At 36.8% G+C, this 24,915-nt stretch overlaps 3 protein-coding genes across 6 annotated transcripts in view; 2 read left to right on the forward strand and 1 right to left on the reverse strand.

Annotated features, from left to right (window-relative positions):
- LOC118335607 (potassium voltage-gated channel subfamily C member 1-like) overlaps positions 1-10,526 on the forward strand; it is a 53,061-nt gene extending 42,535 nt beyond the window's left edge. For both annotated transcript variants that reach the window (XM_035671986.1, XM_035671995.1), the window contains one exon: positions 5,406-10,526. Coding sequence is in view for 1 of the 2 variants with exons in the window: in XM_035671995.1 (XP_035527888.1) it covers positions 5,406-5,419 (14 nt within the window). In the remaining variant the exon portion in view is untranslated. The remainder of the gene's footprint in view (positions 1-5,405) is intronic.
- A 3,759-nt stretch (positions 10,527-14,285) lies between these two features.
- On the forward strand, positions 14,286-20,019 carry LOC118335620 (potassium voltage-gated channel subfamily A member 7-like). 3 transcript variants are annotated; one of them, XM_035672034.1, is made up of 3 exons: positions 14,286-14,581; positions 14,860-15,626; positions 18,289-20,019. In XM_035672034.1, the coding sequence occupies exons 2-3, from the start codon at positions 14,940-14,942 to the stop codon at positions 19,192-19,194; spliced, it is 1,593 nt and encodes a 530-aa protein (XP_035527927.1). In that variant the 5' UTR covers positions 14,286-14,581; positions 14,860-14,939; the 3' UTR covers positions 19,195-20,019. The 3 variants fall into 3 exon arrangements, with proteins under 3 accessions (XP_035527927.1, XP_035527912.1, XP_035527919.1); XM_035672019.1 differs by having other exon boundaries at positions 14,287-14,581; positions 14,856-15,626; XM_035672026.1 differs by having other exon boundaries at positions 14,287-14,581; positions 14,898-15,626.
- Positions 20,020-21,712: 1,693 nt separating this feature from the next.
- Positions 21,713-22,536, reverse strand: fgf21 (fibroblast growth factor 21). The gene is made up of 3 exons (XM_035672044.1): positions 22,343-22,536; positions 22,091-22,194; positions 21,713-22,003 (listed from the first exon to the last, which is right to left on the reverse strand). The coding sequence occupies exons 1-3, from the start codon at positions 22,401-22,403 to the stop codon at positions 21,713-21,715; spliced, it is 456 nt and encodes a 151-aa protein (XP_035527937.1). The 5' UTR covers positions 22,404-22,536.
- Positions 22,537-24,915: the final 2,379 nt, after the last annotated feature.

Here is a 24,915-nt window from a genome sequence, read left to right on the forward strand (position 1 = left end):
TTGTCAAATACATTTACATATATATATATATATATATATTTATCTTTATCATCTTATATGCAATTATAACAATAATAATGGGCAGGATGAGGTTAGTTGGAGTTAGTTGGAGACCCCTGTCATGAAGGGGCCATTGCAATGTATAAGATGACCGAAAATGCCGGCGGGTGCAGAGTAACTAAAGCATTCATAGTATTCACAGTCAGCTGACTGACAGTAAGCTGATGTTTTTTGTCAACATCCATGCTTGCTTATTGTTTGTCTTTGTGCATTAGTTTTCTAACAAAATAGCTAGATAGCTGGTTGTTAGAAACATCGAATGGCCTAACGTCATATAATGTTGGTAATTTGGCACGTTTTAATAGTCTTTGGTAAAGGAGCACAATTTAGCTTTCAATTAATAATTTGTATGGGATGATAGTAATTGACTGAGTGGACCTTTAAAAAACGTGTATCAGGACAGTTATGTAAATGAAATATGTACTTGTAGGCCTACAACTTTTTCGAAGAAACCTAAATGACATGTATTTAGAAAGTTGCTTAAAAATGACAATAAACTAAGAACAACAAATGTACCCACAAAGTCAGATATGGATGACTACATAATTAATTATATAATTAAAACAAATGCACTTTACTAACAGTCAATATTAATTTACTAACCCTTAAATCTTGCATGTTGTCATAAGACACCATGGATTATATTACAACAAATGAATAGACTGAACATGAGACCCCCTGTCAAACAAGGATGTTCAGCTTTTCTAATCAGTTTTGCTTCTTCTTCACTTTTGATATATTTTTAATATATTTTTTCCATCATTCTTTGTTTTTTGGTTCAAATCTTTGTCTAAAACTTTAAACTTTAAAAAAATGCAAGATAAAATGACCAAATGCAATCGGTTGGCAAATCTTTGAAAAAATATTCCAGTCGTATTATACTCTTCGCCTCAATAATTGAAAATAAGCTATCGCTTTTAGGCAATTTATTGCTTTTATTTTTGTAACTTAGGTCCTCAGTTTGCCATCCTCACAAGAATATCGTTCTTCCATTTAAAAGTTGAGCAAAAAAGATTTAAAAAATATTGACACATTCACATATGCAATAAACATGCAATATTATTTTAATGCTGGAAAACATGCTGTGCACATACATATGTAAATATGCAGATCTATTTTTAATCTTAAAATGCACAGACTTGGTAGGCAGTCTACTTATTATGTTTGATTAAGACGTGTACAAAAGTATTACAATGAGCCATTTGTCTTGTTTTATTTCAAGTCAATGTGGTCTTACTGGTCCTTAAACTTTTTGATGTTGTGACTGCCATTTTTAATTGTTTTCATTTTGTAATAGTTTTATATTTACTTTATGTGTACTGGTAATGTGTATTTCACTGTAAGGAATGACTTTTCTGTACCACTGATTGTCTAAAATAACATTTGTCAAAAAAGATACAATGTTGTATTTAACTGTCCTTAAGTTCATTAACAGAAATGTAATACGACTGAAATCACCAGGAAAAACTGTAAGTGCTTTAGAACTAACAATTTTTTGCTGGTATAAAAAGGATAGGATTTCCATACTTGTTTAAAAAATGTCAGGTCCTGATATTCTTACTGTCATAATCTACGGTCCTGATTGCCATTTTGTCTAAAAATCGATGTGCTTCCAGACCCCTAATCTTTGAGAACGTAGATATGCAGTATTGGGATTGAAGATGAAAGCTCACTTGAATGTTTGCTTGATTCTGCTGTCAACTGGAGTTTAAGAGGTTTGTGAAAGTTGTCTCATTTAGGATAGATCCTACCATATAGTCACTGCAAGAAGTAATGCTTGCCTGGCTTCATCTGATACGGGTTTCTGAAGGCCATCACACATATTCTCAGACCGAAGTTGCTACTAGTCACGCTTATACTCAATATTGTTACATTTCACCATTATGATGTCAAAAAAAATTACAATAATTTAGTGTTGTCTGAAAATATTTGAAACAGCATGCAGAGCTTTGTTTCTCCAGTGAATCCAAGGACAGCAGCTCCTTAATGTATAATGTCAGCTTGAACTTAGGAAAAAGGTAGGGAAACTCTGGGATAGTACGTTTGTAAATTGATTTAACTAGCAGAAACATGTGTGAGAACGTGTACAATGTCACACATTGATTGGCCTGAGTTCAATCCTCAAAGCTAATCTTAGTCCACATCAGCAAACTTGAATATCGGGCTGTAATTTTTGTGAGCATCATATCTCAGCGCACAAAACCTCATTAAATCTTTTAAGCGCACATGCATACTGTGTAATCTTAAAATGACTCCACAATGTGGATGTTACAATTTGCTGATACTTTGAATTATACTGGTATGCCACTTTATTTTGAATGTACATTTTCGGTTACAGTCAAGCAAAACGAGATAGATAGAGATAGAGATAGTGTATTTATTTATATTCGCTTGTACTGTAATCAAAATTGATCTGAGGAATGTCATAACTGTGGTTCTGTTTAGTTTTATGAGTCATATCACATAGCCAATGCAAATCACCTAGGACACTCTGATGTAAACATTGTTTAAGTAAACAAAACAGGCAGATGTTGTAAGTGCCTCTGTGAGGCCCCAGTAGGCTCTGATGTCACTTTAGGAGTTCATGAAAACTAGCTAGATTTAACTAGCTAAACCTTCGAAGCAATGCTTAATAGGTCAGTCAATAATAAGAATATGTACATATCTGTATCTACACATGTGAATACATTAAAGTCATATGAAATTAATATATCTATGTATGCTTTGTGAGTGTGGCTCAGGGAGTTTCATAAGAACAGATTCTAACAAAATTGAATAATTTAATATGTATGTCATCAGAATGGTTTATGGTTTTATCCTGTAAACACCTTAGTTCAGTGCCAAGCTAACCTAACCACACCCTTTAGTGACAGAACCTGGCTTTCTGCTTATATGTACATACATATTAACTCAATATTTCAAAAAAACAAAGTATGTTTTTTATTTTACTGCACCATCTCCACATGATATGGTTATTTTTAAAATGAATTAAGCTGTAATGACAAAGGAAAATTCTGAGTGTGTTCTCAGTTCTGCATTGTTTCCTTTTACAAGAGCTGGTCCTACATGGGGTGAATGCACTGTATTATATTAATTATAAATGTACTTTAAATGTAAATATTTCAATGGTTGTTGCTAATGTACCCTGAAAAGCATGTCTAGTACACGTGCAGCTTTTATAAAAATGTTGAGACTTGCAGAGACTGCCTTACTTTTATATTAGAGGAGTTGGTTCTAACAGTCTTAAGAAGGGAAGAAAATGCTCTTTGATCAACTTTAAATTGCAATGAGAAGACTGACACCAGTTAAACATCTTTTTTAATATGGTTTATTAAATGGTGTTGCATTAAGAAGATAGTTAGCCTAGCTTGTAATGTCCACTAATTGAGTATCATATATTTACCATTGAATGTAGAAAACTAATAAAAAGCTTGGCACACTGAGGTAAAACAGCTATCAACCCTCTTGTAGCAAAATGAATTAATCAAAATTACATTTTATTGCTGTTAGAATAACTGTACCTCAGTGTAAGATGGCGGAATAAGAATAATGTGCATTTGATCTTAACTTTGACCTTCTATTATCATCAATCAATAAGCTGTTATGATCCCCAGTGTGGCTGTATGTAACAACACAAATGCTCCTTTGGCACTGTTTCAGGATGTTACTGGTGGCAGAAGAAAGACAGAAAATGACAGAAAAGTCTGGTTTATGTTCAAACAAACAGTGGTGTGTTCGTATCCAATAATGGATAATGTCTTCAGACTTGTGTGCATGTGCCCTTAATTGTAACACAAATGAAGATTTATAAATCGTGAACTATACTCCGTTAACTTATTTCTGATTTTGTGCAGACATATTTGGAAAATTACAGATTTACGCATATGGCACCAGGAGAACACCTTAATAAAATCCACATAATGAGGCATGGCATTGAACCTTAAAGTTACATCACAATGACAACGTATATGCTTAATGAGTGAGCATCGACAGGGGGTTGGATTAATAGGTGGTGACTCTTCCTCATAATGTTAACCGCAGTTGCTTGTAGGATGTATGAGGGCCTTTACAGTTACCTAAACATTTGCCATCAACTATCTACTCTTTAGAAAATATGAACTGTGTCTTGATAACAGCTTTTCTCTGGAGAAAACCGCAGCTGTAAAGTGGAAATTGACAGAGGAAGAGGGGGAAAGAAGAGCAGACGGGAAGCGCTAATGTGGCTGCAATAAAGGATAATGTTTGTACTGGATTGATGTTTGCTGGTGAGACCACAACAGAAGTGTTTAATCTCCCAGTAAATAATGTGTGATGCCAGCACATGTGATACAAGAGCTGTTTGCCATAACTGTAGGCAAAAGAATGAAAAATGCTCAACCTACCGTTGGCAAACATTTTCTTGAGTTTGAACCTGTGTTTGTATGACGCATAGCACAAGTTTGGGGTTAAGCCTCCTGAAATGGTGTCAGCCCAATGTGTAATTCCACTACTTGCTTCACCAAGTACAAGAATTCCTCTTTAAATGTGAAAACATCCATGAGTAGCATTGAGTATGTTTGTATGTGGCCATCTGTCAATAATGTGTTTTCCCATGAAGTGTACATATCATTCAAATGAAAATGTTTGCACACATGTACATATTCACACACACACACAGACACACATTATTATATACATGTTAGTTAATAACTTGTTATGATCTCCCTTTCACCTAATATTGTTCGCTTTGAAATGTTTTGTACATACGTCACTCCTGTAAAGATAATTGCTATATTTGTTGAGATTTGGCAGAGTGGAGAGTGTGGTGCCGGTCAGTTGGCTGGCAGCTTGTTTCATTCAGTCTATTGTTTGTTTTTCTAATATTGTTGTCAGCCACCAGTTTTTATTGTCACCATTTCTTGATTTTGTTGTTCAAGAATAACTTGTGTGCCAACTTTCTGCCTGTGTGTGTTGGAGATAGACTGTTTTTGTAGCTGTGATAGAGTTGTCATTACAGTTTAAATTTGTGCACTTCATTCTGACATGCACAGTTAACCAGCAGTTTACAGGTAATGGTAATCCCTGATTACTTCCCTATTGTACATAATGTTAGTAACACTATGAAACTGTGTTATGGAAATCCATGTAATTGGCAAATTGCAAATATGAGAACAATTAAAATCTTAAATTTAAGACCAAGATTGGTTTATATTAGTCAAGCACTTCTATAAACCAATCTAGATACAAGTGCTTACTCGTAATGTTACAAGTTAGGTTTCAATTTCACTGAGCATGACTTTTTTTTACAAAATATGTTTATTCTCTGTGAACGTAATATTAATGGGTTTCTGTTCTTGTCTTCACAGTGTTAAGTTTCTAGCATTCGCCTTCTCTCTAATGAGGAGTCAGTAAGCGGTTAACACAAATTTGCGGCGGAACCCACGTACACGACAGGTGTGACACGGATGGACAGTTTAAAGGAGATCTTTGGGGTGACAAGAGAGAGAGACCAGAGGTTAATCATGAATTAAAAACATCTTATAGTCTGCTCCTTCACGTTGTTACCAAAGCAGCCTCTTGGAACTCCAACCACATTTTTGACAACTGACTGACCTTTTTTTCCCCCTTTTTTTCGGCAAACTGACTGAGCATTGCACTGTCACACTTTGGGAGAGAAAAGGACTCCTGATGACACATTCCAGATGACATATCTCTGACAATAACATTATACTCGCCATCTTGTACGATGACCAACTCAGTACCATCTACAGTGCTGAACAACTGAGCAACTTCACAAGTTTCCGAAAAACACTTGTCTTCACAAAGGACTGAATGAACAATGTAGCATCTCTGCTAACATATTGTAGCATTTGTTGGCTGGGAAATAACTTTACTTAATCCATTCAACAGTTTGAAGCGAGAGGAATTTATGCATTCAAAGGATCTTTTAGATGTCATTTTCCTCTTGGGTTCCTTACAAGTGAAGGAAAAAAGATATATATATATATATATAGAAAGAGTACATGAGAGACAAAGGATTGGTCTTACTCATTAAAACACTTGACATTCCAAAAAAAGATGCACTAAATACAAACAGTGCGGATGAAAAACAATCACAAATGCACAGTATTTTTAATGACACCCATATTATAGTCCCTCATTCAAGTTTAGCACTTGTACAGCATGTTTGCCACTGAACCTATGTCTTCCATTCACTTCTATCAGACTGAAACACTGCCCTCTTCACAAGTACTGAGATAATCAAAATAAAGCACTAATTATGAAGTTGAACAAATGAAGCACATGTAGCATCAGCTCACCGATCATGTATAGCATTTACTGTACATTTACACTCACCTGAAACATTCACCATAAGAAAATGGTGGGAAAAGACTTATCTTTATCTCTCATGTACAATGGGCTTGCCCAGAAATCCACGTGGGATACCAAAGGTCCTGTAGCATGCACTTGCTGAATGACCTTCTGTAATGTACAGTAGATTGGGAAAACTATTCCATTTAGGATAAGGTTTATACTCACCCTCATACTGCCTCTGTTTGGTACAAAGTTCCTCTTAAAGAGCTCAGTCCTTTAACTGCCACTATCATCCCATTCCTATATGCACATTTAAATATTACAAGTATTTTTCCCATGTCTGATTGACACAGTGCTCAGTCATGAGGAGCAAAAAGACTGACTAAAAGAGACAAAAAAGAAAAGTTGTCAGCCTTTCTTCAATATCGAGGGATATTGGCCTGCCTAAATTACAACAAAAACAACATTCCTACCACAAGAACACTTTTTATGTCGCATAAAACTATCCATTAGCTGGAAATTCTGTGTTATCATTTTGAAAGGGACCAATAAGATAAATGTTGCCCCTAACACAAACGCTGACACTGCCAATTAGGCACAAGAATTCCCAGATGAATACTGCCCCATCTCTCTCTTGTCCCTCTTGCTGCCAACGACTGCTTCACAGGCAAGTCAATGTCAAGATAAGGATGGCCCATCAGGGGAGCCTTAGGCAAAGGGGAAAATGAGAAGAAATGGACCCAGAGTAGAGCAAGTGTGGAAGTGTACAAAGAGAACAAATCTATATTTTGATAAACAAATCAACTATCCATGGCTTCGGAGGAAGTTTCTGTGCAGAAAAGGTCCAGAATGGAAGAAAGAAAGAAAAAAAAAATCAGATGCAAATGTTAATAGAAAATTTGGCATCATGAAATGAAATCAAAGTCCTGGAAAAAGATGGGAAGTGGAAATTTTGTCACCAGGAAATTTTTTTTTTTTTTTTTGAAGAACAATGAGCAATGACAGACTCTTGCCTATAAAGACACGGCGATGACAAAGGATGGACGCTGAGATAAACAAATGAAAAAAAAAAAGATAATGCATTTTTGTAACTTTGTTTACCAGCATGAATACTTTGCATGACTGTCTTTTCTGCAAGCCCTTAGTTGAAGACAAGGGTGCTAGAGATACAAAAAAGTATATATAAAATGAATTAAAAAAATGTTATATGCAATTAATGTTTTAAAAAAAGATTATAATGAAAGAGAAGAGCTATATTTTGTTTTGAAAAGTAAAAAAAATGTGAATATTGAAACATGTATGTTTGCAATGTACACCCTGAACTATGTTTTGTTTGATGAAATCTCTCTGCTACTACTGCCCTACATTCCTCATTCCAGTGTTTTCAACCTCTGTCATAGTTTTACTTTGCTATGCATCGAGCAGTATATTTTCTAACCATTCAATCCACAGCGACCATTCAAGACTTTGCCAAACTATAGCATTTGAGCAAAGGATGTTGTTAAAAATCTCTGTTTTCCTCATTTAATCACTTGCACAACTACCGTAGCAGCAGCAGCAACAGCAGCAACAGTTCTAAAACTACAGCTCTCCATATCACAACTTTGACTGCTTGATTAGTACTCATAGTTTGCTTTTTTTCTTTGGCAATAATACAAGAGTTGTCACATGATTGTAGCAGGGCAAACGGAGAACCTCGAGAGTATCTTCAACGCCTCAGTGTTAAAGAGTTTCGTAATGGCCTTGGATGTCCCGTGGCAGGATTTTTCTGGGATAGGCAGTTCTGTTCCACTAGTCCTAAATAGAAATATGGGAGTACAAGTGCAGGCTATCCAATAAAGACCAATAACAGACTATGAAATATACTATATAGGCGAACAATCAAGAGAGATTTCAGGTTTGCATGGAACCAACTGCCATTCCAAAGTTTGTGTGTGGTTTAAAGGACTCAGGTGTGTTGATGGTGTGTGTGGATGTAGGTGTTTTGCTATCTTCTTTCTAACATAATAAATTCTAGTATATAGACAACGATAATGTGAACACCTCACAGTGACGTGTAAAAAACGCATGCATTATGACTTGATAATCTCTCGAGGGGGAACAGAGTCTTGACATATCCCCTTAGCCTCCTATCATTGTTTGTCATGAATCCAGTCTTGATAACTATGAACACTGTGCCGTGTCGTAGAGCAGAAACGTCTTCCTCCGAGAGGTAACTGAAAACTACTCACACTCACAGTGTCAGCATGAGTGTGTAGAGGTAGCTCGTCTTCGTTTTTTAGATGGTCAGGTCTTTGCATCCGTCGTTACCCATGGAGTTGCCGTCATCCAGCTGGCTAGTTGGCAGCTCACTACAGCACACAACACAGTCATGTGAGCACCAATCAAAGAGACCCAGAGCTTCCAAAATGATGTCAGTGAAGTACTTTATGTGTTGCGAGAAAGAGAGGATGAGAATTACCAGTGTCCACAGGGGGGATTGACATAAAACAATAGTCTTGCTAAAAAAAGCATCTCATTGTTGAGTGCTCTCCAAGCACCTCAACCTTGGTTTGGTATTCAAAGTGAGTTTCAGGCCCTGCTGGTCCAGGGCTCAGCTCAGGCAGCTGAATGGTCCTCTGTCCATTCCTAGTACATTGCAGTTGGATGTTCACCAGAATATGAGACTCAATTGTGTGATGTAGACTACATAGACTATTCAAGGTTTTACAGGTTTTAGAACTTCTGTCTATTTGCAAAAATGGTCCATGGGATTTTGTTTTGGTCCTGTATCTTTTGAAACTCCCGATTTCAGTTTCCATTTTGGAAGGCATTAAGCAACTATGGCTTTGATGGTCACAAAGATGTTTATGAATATTTCAGAGGTAAACGTCTAGCAATGGTGTGCACACTTGCAAAAACGTTGTGCTTCACCCAGCTGTCTGTGTTTTCATGGCCAAGTGCTGTCTTTTTTTCTCTCTTTATTTTTCACTGTTACGTTTACCATTTCTTCATTCTCTACATTGTGACTGCTCTGCCAATACCGGGCTGAAAAAGATGTCTTTCCTTTTCTATTGCATAATACTGCCATTTGATTTAGTCATGCTGAACAGAATGAGTTACAATGTTGAGAGAGCTAAGTCTGTTTTATTTTCTCAAGTTTGCAATCTGTTAACAAAATGTTATAGATTTCCTGTGTAACACTCACATAACCAAAATAACAGAAATGCTTTACGTGGTAAGTCGGTGCCACTGTTTCACTAACTGTGTCATGACAGTATTATGACATGTCCTCTCCAGGTGTTTGGAAGGTGTTGTGTTATTCTCTATGATATCCATTTAATTTCTTTATGTGCCTGTTTCTGTTGAATATGTTTTCTGTTTTTTTAATTGAGGACATTGTATGCAATCTGCACCACAAATGCCACTGATCGACACTTACTGTATGCTCCCTGAGACACAGATGTTCTGTCATCAGTTCAGATGATTGCAACCACATATGTAGTGGCTTTATGGCTTTCCATAGAGTGAATTAGCAATCACACAAATCTAAAAATATTTTATTTTACAAAGTGTTAAGACCAGAGTTGTTTAGAGGAAATGTTATCATACTGAATAGATTTTTCTTATATATTTAATATCTTATTTTAATTAGAAATTATGTAACACCACAAAAGTCATGTCCATATATATACATCTAATATTACAGACTAACACCATGCATTTACGTAAGCATTCCAAAGATAAAAGATGTGTGTTCATTTTACATGCCATCAAATTGTATAAAACAGACTTAGGTACTAGTCCATTGTACTACGGTCTTAGTAGGAGAGTGAATGGGGGGAGGAGGTGGTCACTGAGTATCTGGTTGTGACTTATGCCGGATTTTATTTTTGAAATGTTGGAACACAAAGAACAACTCATCAAGAACTGTATAAAGTATATTTCAATGGAATGTTCATGATCTATCTTTTTATATTTTGAAGAAAAAATAGAAACATATCAATAAAGTGTCATAATTGAACATATTTCTACTATTGAGACTTAAAATGTATGAATGTCAATGCGACCTAATGTGAACCAATCTCCATAGCAGCTTGAATGAACAACAGTCATGAGATGCTTTTTCAGAGACATTAAAATTGCTTAAAATCATTGAAATGAACTTAAAATAAATGAAAAAGTGACATCAACGGTGTGTCAGTCTGTTTAAGATTTCTAACTGATGAAATGTGTGCTCCTGTGCATACTGACTTATACTATAACGCTCAGTACTGACTGTCACAGTTAACACTGTTCATCGGCCTGTCAAGAACAGGGTACCACAATACATTGATTGATATAATCTGACTTGAAGTGAGGACACTATGAAAATCCAAAGTCCTGCAAGAAACTGAAGGATGACACATTAAATTTGTGACTGGAAGTTTAAGAACACGGTGTATTTTGACACCAGCAGCATTTCCAAGAAGGTCCAACTGTCAGGTTTCTTTTTTAGCCAGTGACTTGCATTAAGCCATTTGGAGCTTCTAAAATAAAGACTTGTGATATAACGGTAATCTATAAGTTTGAGGTCAACTGTAACTGTGGCATGATATTTGAGAATAATGAGGTAATGTAAGTACAGTTTTTTCTTACATTAGAGTACATGTTGATATCCGATAACTGTAACTTTAACTTCTAATATCCGTGAAACCCGACACCAACATGTTAACGGATATATAATATTTCTTTACTGATACAGAATAAGTCTGTTCTTGGACCAAATAAGAGTAAATAAATAAAATAGGAGGTGTGCACAAGGTGGACAAAATGAAAATGAAATGCTAATTTTGAAGTTACTAAATCAGAATTACAAAAGACGCTAGATAGTTAGTCGTCAAATAACATTTGAGGTAATATGACGATCTCTTTAATGGCATAAACTCAAGAGAAGTTTTGCAAATCAAAGCAATTTAGATAAAGTAATCACAGAAGTCCTAGCTAGTTAAAACTTAATATAATACCGGCTCAATGGGGCAAAGTTACTAAAAATCTCTGCACTACTTTATGGAAAATGATTTTATCCACGATGAAGGCACAGAACCATAAGCTGGTGTAAGGACCCCCTGCTAAGGAATAGTAAGGTGGACTGATGAGTCATCATTTTCTACTTATGGATACCCAGTGTCTATTTCACACTGTTCTACATGGTGGTGAATCTGTGCTGGTATGTGCAGCCATCTCATGGGAGTCACAAGATCTCATGATTGCTCTGCATAGCTGCATGAAAGCTAAATGATTTAAAGCCATTTTACAGAACCAGAAGCATCTACTTCTCTATCCCAGCGTTCCCTCATCCAAGATTGATTTATTTTTCCGACACTGAGCTTTATAGGCACATGTACACAAAAGGTCATTAGATTCATAGTATCTGAGTTATATCATTTTGATGACATGTCGTGTGATCAAATGGAAATATAATGTAGCAACCCAGTGAGCAGTGTATTTATTCTGTGACTAAAGGCAGCTATGAGGAAATGTCGGCAGAGGCCTCTCAGTTATTTCTTCTTTGTGCCAAAACATCACCTCCCTCTGGTGGTAATACACAGTAGTGTCTGTTTTGGTAGATTAGTCTTTGTTTACTTAGTTGTTTTTTGTTTGTCATTTAAATGTGCAAACAATGACCTAAACATTTTGAAGCACCAGCCTTCAATTAAATGAACCCCCCCGAAAATAACAAAAACATTTAAACATTTAAATTATTTTTTTCAAGGGCAAACTCTTTCCTGCATCTGTTTTTGTACAGTTGTATCATTTAATGTAACTTGAATCATAATATTTTCTCATTTTCTCAGTATTTCTCATACATTGTCTCTCTAAGGCTAATGGGAAACATGTTTGCCTGAACCTAAACCCGCAATATGAGAGATATTCATTTTGTCCATTTGTAGCATATCATTTTGTTCCTGTACATACTAAACCAACATTTAGTTTACATGATCCACAGTACAGTAGTGTCCTCCAAGGTTCAGTTTGCTGTTTTTCCTGCTGAAGCATTCTGTGAGGGGATGAGGCAACATATTCAGAGAGTGGCGTGGGCTGATCAGGATTTGGAGGTGGAGGCAGACAAGTTAAACTTGAAGCATCATCATCTTTAAAAAGATGGGGGAAATGTGACAAAGCTAAATAAGACTTGCATTAGCTAAATAATGATTATTGTGCTGCAAATAACAAAAAGGTTAACCTATTTATCCAATCCTAAATTCATGTCATTACTGCTAATAATTTTTTACTTTGTGACAAATCTACATACCCATGATGCACAAATACACTATTTTGTAAATCTTGACAACAGCTTCTAATATAAAAATACTACTTCTCTGACTATTTTATGCATCACCTTCCATTACTGCCTTATAACCATTCTCTGGATTACAATTTACTGCACAGACAAATGGCTACCCAATGCTAACATTACAGCTAGGCTATACTTACAGTACTACAATTGTAAAAACCCAGTTTTACTAAATACATGACAAAGTTGGTAGCTAACACAGGCTTTCTGCTTCCTTTCAACAAGTAACACACAAATTATTATTATAATTTATTGAAACATCAGTACTTACATAGACTGAAGGAGGTTGTATTAGCCTTGAAAACATATGACACAGACATGCTGTTGTTTGATGGTTTACAATGAAACCAAAGAACGCTCAGATACTAGCACTATCAAACTCTGCCACTTTGCACAAGCTTGACAGCTAGCTTGCAATGTTATCTAGTAAAAAAAAGTTAAAAAACAAGCCAACACAGCAAGTTTTCTTCACAAGTACATGCAGGTTAGTGGAGTGGTGGTTCTCTATTGGACAAAAAGGTTGTCAATCAAGTCAATGACATACCTCCTGATTGGCTACTTTTACATGGTTGCTTGTTGGACATGATACACCAGAACATGGAGGCAAAAAATCACTGATTCAGATTGTACCTGGCTTCAAAATGAGGGTACAGTTTAAAATATTATATTTAGCCTATACTGATTGTTATATATATTATGATATATATTATAATATTATATATTAGATAGGTTAGATATAGTTTGAAGGCAAAAAATGTAAAGAGAGTTGAAAAACGTACTTTTTTGTTATTCCTTCTACAGTAAATAATGTTCTATTATTAATTCTTATATGATTATATAGTGCAATTTACGGATGTGATTAATCACATTTGATGTAAATTGCTTTTTGGATGTGATGAGCCAAATGGTAGAAAATTGAATAGTAAATTAATTACACAACGACAGGATATAAATGCTTATTTTGCATGCTTGCGGTTTATGAGGTGATAAGTTTACAACTGCCATTTAGATGATGGCAGAAAGACAATCTCATTACCAACTTACTTTACATGTAAACATATTGTAGACACAGAGTCACTTCTAAACAAAAAGGAAATCAATCATATTTGTGTCTCATACTGTGTAAGTTATGCAAACATCTTGAATTTTCTAATGCAATATCATGCATGACCAACCCATGTGATTGTCTTCATTTAGATAACATAAATTATAGTCTTAGGAAATATAAAAAAATTCAAGAAAATCTTTAAAATATTTTTTTATGACCAAAAATCATACCAGTATAAATCCCACATAACAATTCAAACATTGTCAACTGAGCCATATAGCAAAATTAGCAATTAAACAACATTAAATGCAAATAACTAAACTAATTATAAATAATAATAATAAAATAATACATAAATTATTATTAATATGATTAATGAGGTTAATGAAGAGCAGTAAGAGACCTCTGTCAGTCAGAGTACCGTGCTTGTTAGAGAGGGTAACACCATGCAGTGCCAGGCAGAGGTGACATTTGATAGGGAGGTTGAAGGTTGTCTTGCCTCATAGCTAAAATGGAGGGAAAGGACAGGGAGGGGTTAGAGAGGTCTAGCAGAGATTGAATTTCAACAGGACAGCATTCCCAAAAAATTTGAAGACCGACAACGTGAGGCAGCAAGGGACAGGACAAGATCGTGGACGCTCCCTAAGCAAACAACTGGAAGCACAGTTTATGTATGACCTGGTCAGTGAATTTAGCTGGACTGCCAGTGGATTGAAGGTATACCAAAGAACAAGGACTTTGTGTATATAACAGACGGACATGATGACAGAGAGAAAGACGGACAACTTGATGAGCAACAGGAGACGAACAATGTGATTTTTCATCCTGCCATTAGTTTCTGTCAGCAGCTGTTTTTACACTTAGTGAGTAAAAGCGTTCACCTCACTATCTGGGTACTAACATTGCTTGTTGTTTGTATTTTTTAAATCACATTTCACCTTTTAAATAAAATGATTGAGTAACATTTAAAATACATCTTAGCTACTTTTTGTGCGTGATTAACTGTGTTGAAAATGTTAACTATACAAAACAGACACTTCTCAGTGTCTCACCTTTAGCCATTTTCTTCTATTACCACCTGTAATGCTTATCGACTGAAAACCAAATCCACTGATGGAACTATCACTCTGGTTTCAGACAGGGTTTGCTTTTAAGTCCAGTTGTTCTACAAATTCTCAGGAAACTGGTTTGTTGCATTCCTGGCCTGGCATACACACAGGGATGGACAGCAGTGACCCACATGAAGATGAAAGAGGAGGCAGAAGGAAAGATAGCGATGGAGAGAATGATAAGCAGCTGAAGAACCAGCTCAACAGTGAGGAAAAAGGAGAGAAGGAGATCAAAGAGAATGACAAAGAGAAGAAGAAAGAGAGCCAGCGTTCTGGGTCTCTATGGAGGAATGGGTGGGCACTGAGTGAAAGACTAGCCATCAATGTCTCCGGGATGCGTTATGAAACTCAGCTTCGCACCTTAGCCCAATTCCCTGATTCCTTGCTTGGGGACCCCAGAAGGAGGTCACGATACTTTGACCCGCTTCGAAATGAGCTCTTCCTGGACCGCAATCGTGCCTGCTTTGATGCCATTCTGTATTTTTACCAGTCGGGTGGGAGGCTTCGAAGACCTGCAAACATACCCCTGGACATCTTCATGGATGAGTTGATGTTCTATGAACTGGGAGAGGAGATCATGAACCGCTTCAAGGAAGACGAAGGTTTTCCAAAAGAGGAGGAGACCCCGCTGCCAGCCAACGCAATCCAGAAAAGACTGTGGATGCTGTTTGAGCACCCTGAGTCTTCATCGGGTGCACGTATCATTGCCATCATCAGTGTTATGGTCATTGTGGTGTCCATCCTCATCTTCTGCCTGGAGACACTGCCCGACTTCAGGAATGAGAAAGAGACACGAGAGGTAGGAAAAGAGGTTAAAGTGTTGCACTGTTTGTTTGGAAGTTGGATAAAAAGGTGTCAAGGATGGAGGATTCAGAGGTTTTTATGGTTTTCAAATTTCCTGAAGGTTAGGTGAATGAATGGTGGTAAGTATCTTCCATTTAAACAAAAAAAAAAATGGTTATCTTGGGGTCATTCATGTGGATAACATCAACAGTTTAAAAAAAACAGGGAATGTCAATAAAACTAATAAAAATAAAATAAATCAAATAAAAATGTCAAGCTTGTGTTAAGTATTGGTATGGTGGGTGAAAGATAAAGGGTTGGACATGAGAGAATACATTGTCAGTAATCATCTTAACAACTCTCTTTTGAAAAGTAACCCTACCACTATTTTTTATATTTTTATATTGTGGTTTTATGTTCAGTATCACACCAATCAAACCACCTGGACATGAATGGGATGTGTGTGACTTCCTGGGTCAAATTGAAACACGATATCATGGGAAGCAGGTGTTTAGGTAAACACACACTTGGTGACTACTACAGTGTGTAAAAAGGAAAAATACTGACATGGGGACAACTATTTGCCAATATGTCTGGAAGCAGACCAGAGAGGGGGAGAGAAAGAGAGAGTGAAGTAAGCTCATGGTGTGATTATTTTGGTCGGCTGTTAAATTTGATACACTCGGATTCAGGAAGTGCCAAAGGGTACAGAGAGTAATGAGCCGGGGCTTGGAATACAAATAAAAAAAGAGAAAGGAAAGACAGGGTGAGGAGACAGTTAGGTGTGTTGATAAAAGGTCACACAAGTGGCCGAGCACATAGGCAAAGGTGAGCCAAAGCCTTCCAGTGGCTTAGAACCGGAGACAAACAGATCTCACAGGATGAGAAGCATACGTTGGGTCATGTTAACACATTCCTCCAGGACTGCTGCGCTAGGCCAAGCTGCCTTTGCACAAGGTAGCTGCCAGGAAACTACTGTAACTTACTTGAGTCCAAGACAGCGGCAGACCCACTGAACTGCATTGGCAATGTTACATGGCTGCAGAGGCCAGGGAGATGGTATAGCGACGAAGGATGAGATGGATGAGGAGCTGTGCAGCAAGTTGCTCTCATGTTTCTCTTCGGAGATCTCACGGGGTTATATTTAGTGTTAGGAGAGCCCTTGGAGCAGATCAACACATAGATGTCCACCTTTAGTAATAAACACTGTCACTGACCTGCTACTGAAAGACATGAGAAATACTCTAGGTTTATTTAAACTACCCTGAAACTTTATATGTTACACACAACCCATTACAGCATACTAAACTGATCCCTTTATATCCATATCATCCGTTTTCACGCTTTTAACTTGATGTTAAGTGTAAGATGCTTTAAATGGCCACTATCCAGTGCTTGAATGTAATGCTAACTGACACGGAAGATGGAAAGACAGGTGGACTGAAAGAGAGATTGGTGCAACTATGATTGAAATGTAGTGCCACAGATGTCAAACGCTTTTATAATGTTGCCAAAAGTAAAAATGAATTTCTATGTAGTTTATTAGAATAGCATAAAAATAGTGGTAGTTTTAGTAGCAAAGAAGAATGGTCGTACATTTAAAGGAATAGTTGCCATTGCCATAATGTTGATAAGAAGATAGAGAGTACTCTCATGTCTGTTTTGTAAATGTAGCTGGAGCAGCTAGCCGGTTAGCTTAGCTTAGCATAAAGACTGGTAGGAGGGGGAACGGCTACCTTGGCTCTGCTCAAAGCTTTCTAATTAACATTATAACTGTTATGTTTTAAAAAACAGTTTTATTGAAAGTTATTTCTTGTCTTGGCAATACATTTTTTTTGGTTTTGTTTGTGTCATTTACTTTACAGATTAAACAAACAATATAACGCATTCATTTCTGAGCTTTAAGGTCCTTTAACTCCTACCTCGTCTGATCCAGACTTTCAGACTTTTCAGTTTGATTCAAACCAAAATTACAGGTGTGAAACCTCCCCCAGACCCCGGTCTGGACCGAACAGTCAAACCTTGGTCCGACAGAAAGTTGTTGTGTCTTGTGTGAAATACACACACACATATATATGTTTTGGATGGTTCTCACAGATTCTCTTCAGATGAATTACTAAAGGTTCTGGCAGGCTATCGTCTGGAAAAACAACACAATGAAATGGGCTACAGTAGCACATGGGGTGAGGAGTAGTTTAGTCTGACGACTTTGTAAAAAGTCAGTTGGAAAATTATTCCAATGCTTTTGAATTATTATTATTATTATTTTCTGAGAGGATGAAAAGAATTAAATTGAATTCACAACACACACACCCGTCTATACACTAATCAATTGCAACTCTATGGAGATGCAGCTCATTATTTATGCATTGTTACAAAAGCACAAACCTTGGTTTCGATCCTGGTTCAGACTTTCAGGTATAAAAAGGCCATTAGAGGTGCTGGCAAAAGCCTGCTTCCAGTCTTCGTGCTAAGCTAAGCTAACCAGCTTTTGGTCTTAGCTCAACAATTACCATACAGACGTGAAAGTGGTGCAGTATCACTCTTCTAATCAAACTTGTGATTAATTTAATTAGCAAATTACAATTACAATTGTCTATTTTCATTCTTGTTATGTTGATACTACTGTTCTACTTTACAAATATGTTTTTATATCTTTCTTGTCTCCTTTCTTTCAGGAATATTTTTACAAGTACCACGCCCAGGCAAAGAACGTATCTGAAAACATGCCACTTCCACAAAGTGTTTTCCATGACCCTTTCTTCCTGGTGGAGACCATATGTATATGCTGGTTCTCCTTTGAGCTCCTCATGCGCTTCACTTGCTCACCCAGCAAGACGCACTTCTTCAAGGATGTCATGAACATCATCGATTTCAGTGCCATCTTGCCCTATTTTGTCACTCTGGGAACAGAGCTGGCTAAGGACAATGACGCTTCTCCAGCCACATCTTTGGCCATCATCAGAGTTATCAGGTTAGTGAGGGTGTTCAGGATTTTTAAGTTGTCTCGCCACTCCAAGGGCCTCCAGATCCTTGGTCAGACACTGAGGGCCAGTATGCGTGAACTGGGCCTGCTTATCTTCTTCTTGTTTATTGGTGTCATCCTCTTCTCCAGCGCCATCTATTTTGCTGAGGCTGACCACGCCAACACAGCCTTTATTAGTATACCACATGCCTTCTGGTGGGCAGTCGTCACTATGACCACCGTGGGCTATGGTGACATGTCCCCAGAGACAGTGTGGGGTAAACTTGTGGGCTCAATGTGCGCTATTGCCGGTGTGCTTACCATCTCGCTACCAGTGCCCGTCATAGTGTCTAACTTTAGCTACTTCTACCATCGGGAGACAGAATGTGAGGATCGGACAGAGTACACCCATGTCCAGACGAGTCTGTGGGACGACGGGGAGCCAGAGGGGGAGGAGATAGAGGAAGGGGATAGGGATCCAGAGGGAGATTATTATGCTATTGAAGGCATCTGCAGCCCTTTGAATGGGACTCTGCTGGGTGGACTGTGTACAGGGCAGAGCACAGAATTCAGAGGAGGAAATATGTATCTGAGGGAACCACTGGTTACTCAAGTGTAGACAGGGTGACTGTGTAAAAGAAAATTATAAGATAAATGAAAAAAAGCAAAATGAAACACAACAAATATGAGTTGGCAGGTCCTGATGAGAAAAATTAGAAAAAAGGAACTGGCCAAATGGACAATCATGATAAGTAAAACTATAAATATAGCACTAATGTGCCTACTACTTTTTATTGCCTTTCCTTGTTTATTTACAGGTATTTATTACAGCACTAGCCAAATGTCTCTGAAAGGCAAGTTTTGTATAATATAGCTTTTAAAAAGCAAGAAAAAGACAGTAAGTTTTATATTCTCAGGGTCATGATATAAATATAATATGAGCTGTTATTTATTAATGCTATCAGCTTGTGTTTGAGATGAAAATTACTTTCTGAATGTCTGTTCTGTGCCTTGAAACTATGATGTCTTAGTACTGTCACTTTGTGGCTTAATGTTTGAAGTGGAAGCAGATAGATTATTGGCAATATAGATGTCATGTCTCATAAAAACTCAACCAAACACCAGCAGAGCTGTCACTGCAGATAGACTGAGATCTCTCGTAAACCAACCCCACATTCTCAACATTCTTCTGTAAGTAATGTACAAAGTTCACATTTGTGTAGTTTTGGCTTATGTGACCTGAAGCGACTGACATGACCTTTATCATGGTGTAATACAACACTGACAGTGACAGTGTTACCCATTTGTGTTTGAGGAAAAGAGGAAAGTTTCTAATTGCTATGGCAAAAAGTTCTGTATTTACCTGCTTAATCATGCACTCAGTGTTTTTAATAAAGATTATATTTTATTAATTTTCTTAAAAGAAGCAGTGTTGTGTATGGTTGCTTGTAGTCTTGAGTAATTATTCTGAAAAAAAGATTTAAACTTTTGTTGGTGCCACTGAATAAATTATATTCACCTGTTAAATATAGCAGTGTTTTAGGATATGATATTATATAACACAAAAGAAACACAGTTATACTTAATCCTTCATTGCCTAGGCTACCACAAATTCTAAGCAACATTTAGTCACAGGAGTTTAACAGATCAAATCTGTCTTTCACTTTTGTATGGATGTGACTGACCTTTTCCACAGCTACTAAGCTGTTATAAGCAGTAGCTTCTAATAATATTGCTCTCAATTTCACTGGAACACATAAGACTTTCCACGACATCACAGTGACCAATGGAAGGTATGTCTACTAATGTAACGTGTGTGTAAGTGTCATCTGCTCCAATAATGTGTTTTAGTTTGTGATAATGATGTTAGTTTAACAGTTAGAGAAAGTACTAGAGTAGATTATCAGTGAAGCAGAACTGAGACAAAAAACAAAATATATCAGTGGGAACATTACAACATTGCAAGCAAATTGCATTTTTTTGTATGACGTGGGCTACATGTGAAATGATTACATTATGAATATTTGAATTTTTATATGTGAAAACTGGTCCCTAAACCAATTGGAAAATTGTCACAAAGCAGGAAAAAAATAAAAATAAATGACAAAAGCTAACTGATCATTGTTATGCTTGTGTGTTTATGGACTATTTTATGAAGAGGAATTTCAGCTAAATAGCAGACAGACTGATAACACAATCTTTATGACGGAAAATCACAAATATGCCTCAAAGGGCCTTACAATTTGTTTTTTTGCCATCAAATACAAAAACCTTCTGTCTTTCAGTAAATAAATATAAATATATATATAATTATATTTTTTGTTGAATTGTAGCCCGGCCTCTCTAACTAACTGCACGTGACTGTAATGACTCAGAATATACAATAAAGACAATTTATACAGCAGAACTGTAGAATTCCCAGAATGCTTTACACATTAAAGGAAAATACCACTGGTTAAATATAGTGTACTGTATAACAACTGAGAAACTTTAGGTTTGCCCAACCAAAAGACACAAAAGTGAAATGATCACCAGAGCTCAAATAAAGTGGATTAGGGAACTTGGCCTAGTTTTCATCATTACTCATTTGTCCACTAGAGGACGCTCCTGCTCTCACAATGATCAGCCCATTTTTACTCACCGCCACCATGAGCTGTGAATGCGTTCTTCTCATTCTCCTTCCTGTAATTGTTTCATTAAACTGCTGTATCATTGCATGAAAGACTACGACAAACAAAAACGTAATTTATATCATGTTTATTTTCATTCTCTTCGGTTTGATAAATACATTCGAGTAGTACAAACACAAGCTTGTTGGACTTTCCAGTCACATTCAATTTGGAAGAACTCCAAAAGATGTTGCAACATGGTCTATTTCTTTCTAAGACACGGACATCCTTTCAAACTACTAAACAAAAAAAAACCCTCAAGAGCTGTAGTCAAAATTATTCATTCTTTAAATAACTATTAGAAATACACCACACACACAATAAATAAATAAGTTATATTAGTTAATGCTAAAAACCAAAATAACCAAGCTGCTCATTACTTAACAAAATCAGGTCTCTTCTGGTCATTAAAAAAATCTATTTCAACCAGGTACATATAGTTATGTATCTGTTCAATTCATCTTCTTTTTACTTGTCCAGTGAGAACTGAGGACTGACCATAGTGTTTAGACCCATTCCAAGAAGATCATCAGAGTCCATGTTGAAATATCTCTGATTGTTTGGTGGTTGTTCAGACCCACTCTCCCCTGCCAAGGTATTCCTAAGTGGTAGGAATCGAGTGAAGGGTACTGTGTTTCGATCTGGGGAATGCTTTGATGCCAGAGACACAGGAAATCCATGGTGCGAGGAAAGGAAACGCGTGTATCCATCTGCCAGCAGCAGTTCTCTGAAGGTGCAGTCAGCCTCTGTGTAGAGCCTCTGAAATGGACAACAGATGTAAACTGTCAGTGAAGGACAGGAAGGACAGAGACATTAGGATAGTAAAGTTTTCTTTGCTTACTGTACCTGCCCCCTCAGATGGCCTCCACTGTCCACACAGAGAAACAGAGATGACGACTGTCCCTTGATGACTATATGGCCTGGTTTAACTGATTTCAGCTCTAGCACACCTGGAAACACAGAAACATAAATAGATGTTCTCTAGGTCTCCTGTTGGTCTCTATTTTCTAGGCCTCAAATGATCCATTGTGTGGGAAAGAAAAATATTTTAAATTAGACCCACATGCTGTTGGTTACTGATGTAATTGTAATACTCACTGTAAGGTGTCTGAGCCTCACTTCCTGACACTCTCCCATCCAGGGTCATCTGCAGATACATCCCTCGTCTGTGATTATCTGTGACAAAAAGAAAGAAAGAAATCAGTATAATTTAAGAAAATTCCCATATTTGCCTTAAATCTATGACTAAATCACTGAAATGAAAAGTATTGTAAATACCTGTGTAGAGGTGCACCTCTCTGACTTGACTATCAAAGGATAAAAGTGGGTTGGAGTCGGTTAGATAAAATGACAAAGAGAAAGGAAGTGGGATGATTAAGAGAAAAGAAGACAGGTAAGAGAAATAGGTGTGTGGAAACAAAAACATTTGGAAAAAAAGACGAGAAAGATAAATAAGGACTAAATTACAATAAATAGCTTAATAATATAATAAAATAAATAGTTCTCCAGCAAGTCTCTGAACAGGAGCAAGTTTTGTGCCCTTATAAAGGACTTTGGAGAAGGAGGTCCTTCTTCGTAAGAATAACGTGTGAGTCAGACATTTCTACACTATTAAAACGTGATTGAATGCTGAGAGGAAGACCTGTGGTCAAACACTATGTATGGGCTTCTTCCGTGTCGTTTACAGTAAGAGTTTCTTATAAAGTCCCACAACGTGTTGGGACAAAAGAAGAAAAATTGGTACCTATTGATTTAATCTTTTCTACTGTTATTTAATCTTTATTAGCAAGTTATTTAACATTCTTAAAGGGCATCACATTAATAGTGTGTATATTGTATTGTATATGCAATTTATAAAAAACTGATTTTCTTTCTTACACATAAACACCAGCTAAAGTTTTGACTTGTTCTCACCTTATTTCAACAACACCTTCTAAATCAAATACACTTTGTTTGATTTGAATAATCAAGATGTGTATTAGTCAAAATAGCCCTTCCATTACTTAAATCTAACATTGTATGATGAATTACTTTTGAGTTTTATCTAATAGTTTTAGTTCAACTTCACCTAATTTTCATTTGTGATTTGTTTAAACTGGCAGACAAAAGTATTTGTAACAATTATGCTTTGTCACGCGTGGAGAAGAACAACTTACAGTAACTTGTGATTTTCCATTGAGGCTTCCACTTAAAAAATATACACATTTCACAATTGCAAGAAGACACAGAGAACACAAAGAAATCTCTGCGTCATTTGCTAAATAAATTATAACAAACAATAACAAGTAGGTTTTACGGTGTTTATCTTATTTTGATATGTGTGTGTTTGTGAAAGAGAATGAGGGAAGTGGGTGAAACTGAATTACCAGCAGAAGTGTTTATGTGACTGCAGCTGTGCAGTCACCAGAGAGGCTCTACGTCATGCTTGTAAAGTCACAAGTTAAGAAACATAGTGCATCCCGAAATGCTATTTTTGTCAAATCACTGCCTTGTTTTATTCTGATGCTTCTTCAGTGGTGAGTTCATCCAAATTCATATAGTTTCTCACACTTGTCAATCATAACTGAAAGCTTTATTTAATGCCAAAAAGTCTACTATTCTTAAGATCAAATAAATTATTCCTGATGCCGTCAGGAACATTTTAACATTTTGTGAATGCTTTTAAAATATTTTCATTCAGCCTCCAAACTGTCTCACCTCAGAGAGTGACAACATTATAATGTATGGATCATCTGTGGCAGTTTAATTGAAAAGAAACTGTATATTTGTATTCAATAATGAAGCTTGCTCAGACAGACAACTAAAATATTTTAACTCCGCTTTTAAAACAAATAAATTCCATGTGATGGAATATGAATGGAACTCAGCCAGGAGATGGTGCTATGTTTCTTCCCTCAACCCTTGATCTGTCTGAGATGGAACGCAGACACACAGACACAGACACACATACACCAGGAGACACTTACAGACACACAATTACTGGCAACAGTGAAGCATACAACACATTTTTTCCCTCTTTCCTCTTCCCCTCATTTACCTTCCTACCTCACTTCTTTGGTCCCCTCCTCTTCCCCACAACTGTTCACCCCAGATGCCACATTGTGTTTATATTTTGCATTGACAGCTGTACTGAATGTATCAGAAGAAATAGTTAAAGTGCACAGTAAATGCAAATGTGTACTGTAAATCTTTAAAGATATGTCCACACCCACCACATCGCAGAAAGCCTCTGGATGTTGTCTTCAGTCAAAGTTCTCCCTAAGAAGCTCTGAGCACAACTTCTGGTCAACTGCCTCTGTCCCACATACCTGGGAAGAGGTGTGACTCTGATAGATAGCTTTTGATCCTCAACACCTCTGTACACACCAAGCAACTTCTCCTTCTCATCCATGTAATAAGCATCTTTTCTTAACCCTCCGCTGCACTAAAAAAATGTGAAACTAAGATATTTGTAGTGTTTTCAGTAAAAAAAAATTAGACAATTTACTATTCAGTGAGGCTGTCAAAGAGTCACTTTATTATGGTGTGAAAGGCATTTTTCAAGCCACGAGCTGGGCTACTGCTCCATTGTCCTCTTCAAGATGAGTGTCCGAGTCCATGTACAGGTCTTTGTCTGTGACTGGGGTTTCCTCTTCCTGTTTCGGCTCCTCTCCAGTCTTGTGGTGATCAAT

The sequence above is a fragment of the Morone saxatilis genome, unplaced genomic scaffold (genome assembly GCF_004916995.1).
Source record: "Morone saxatilis isolate NCDOM2014 unplaced genomic scaffold, NCSU_SB_2.0 Contig1, whole genome shotgun sequence".
Lineage (NCBI taxonomy): Eukaryota > Metazoa > Chordata > Actinopteri > Moronidae > Morone > Morone saxatilis.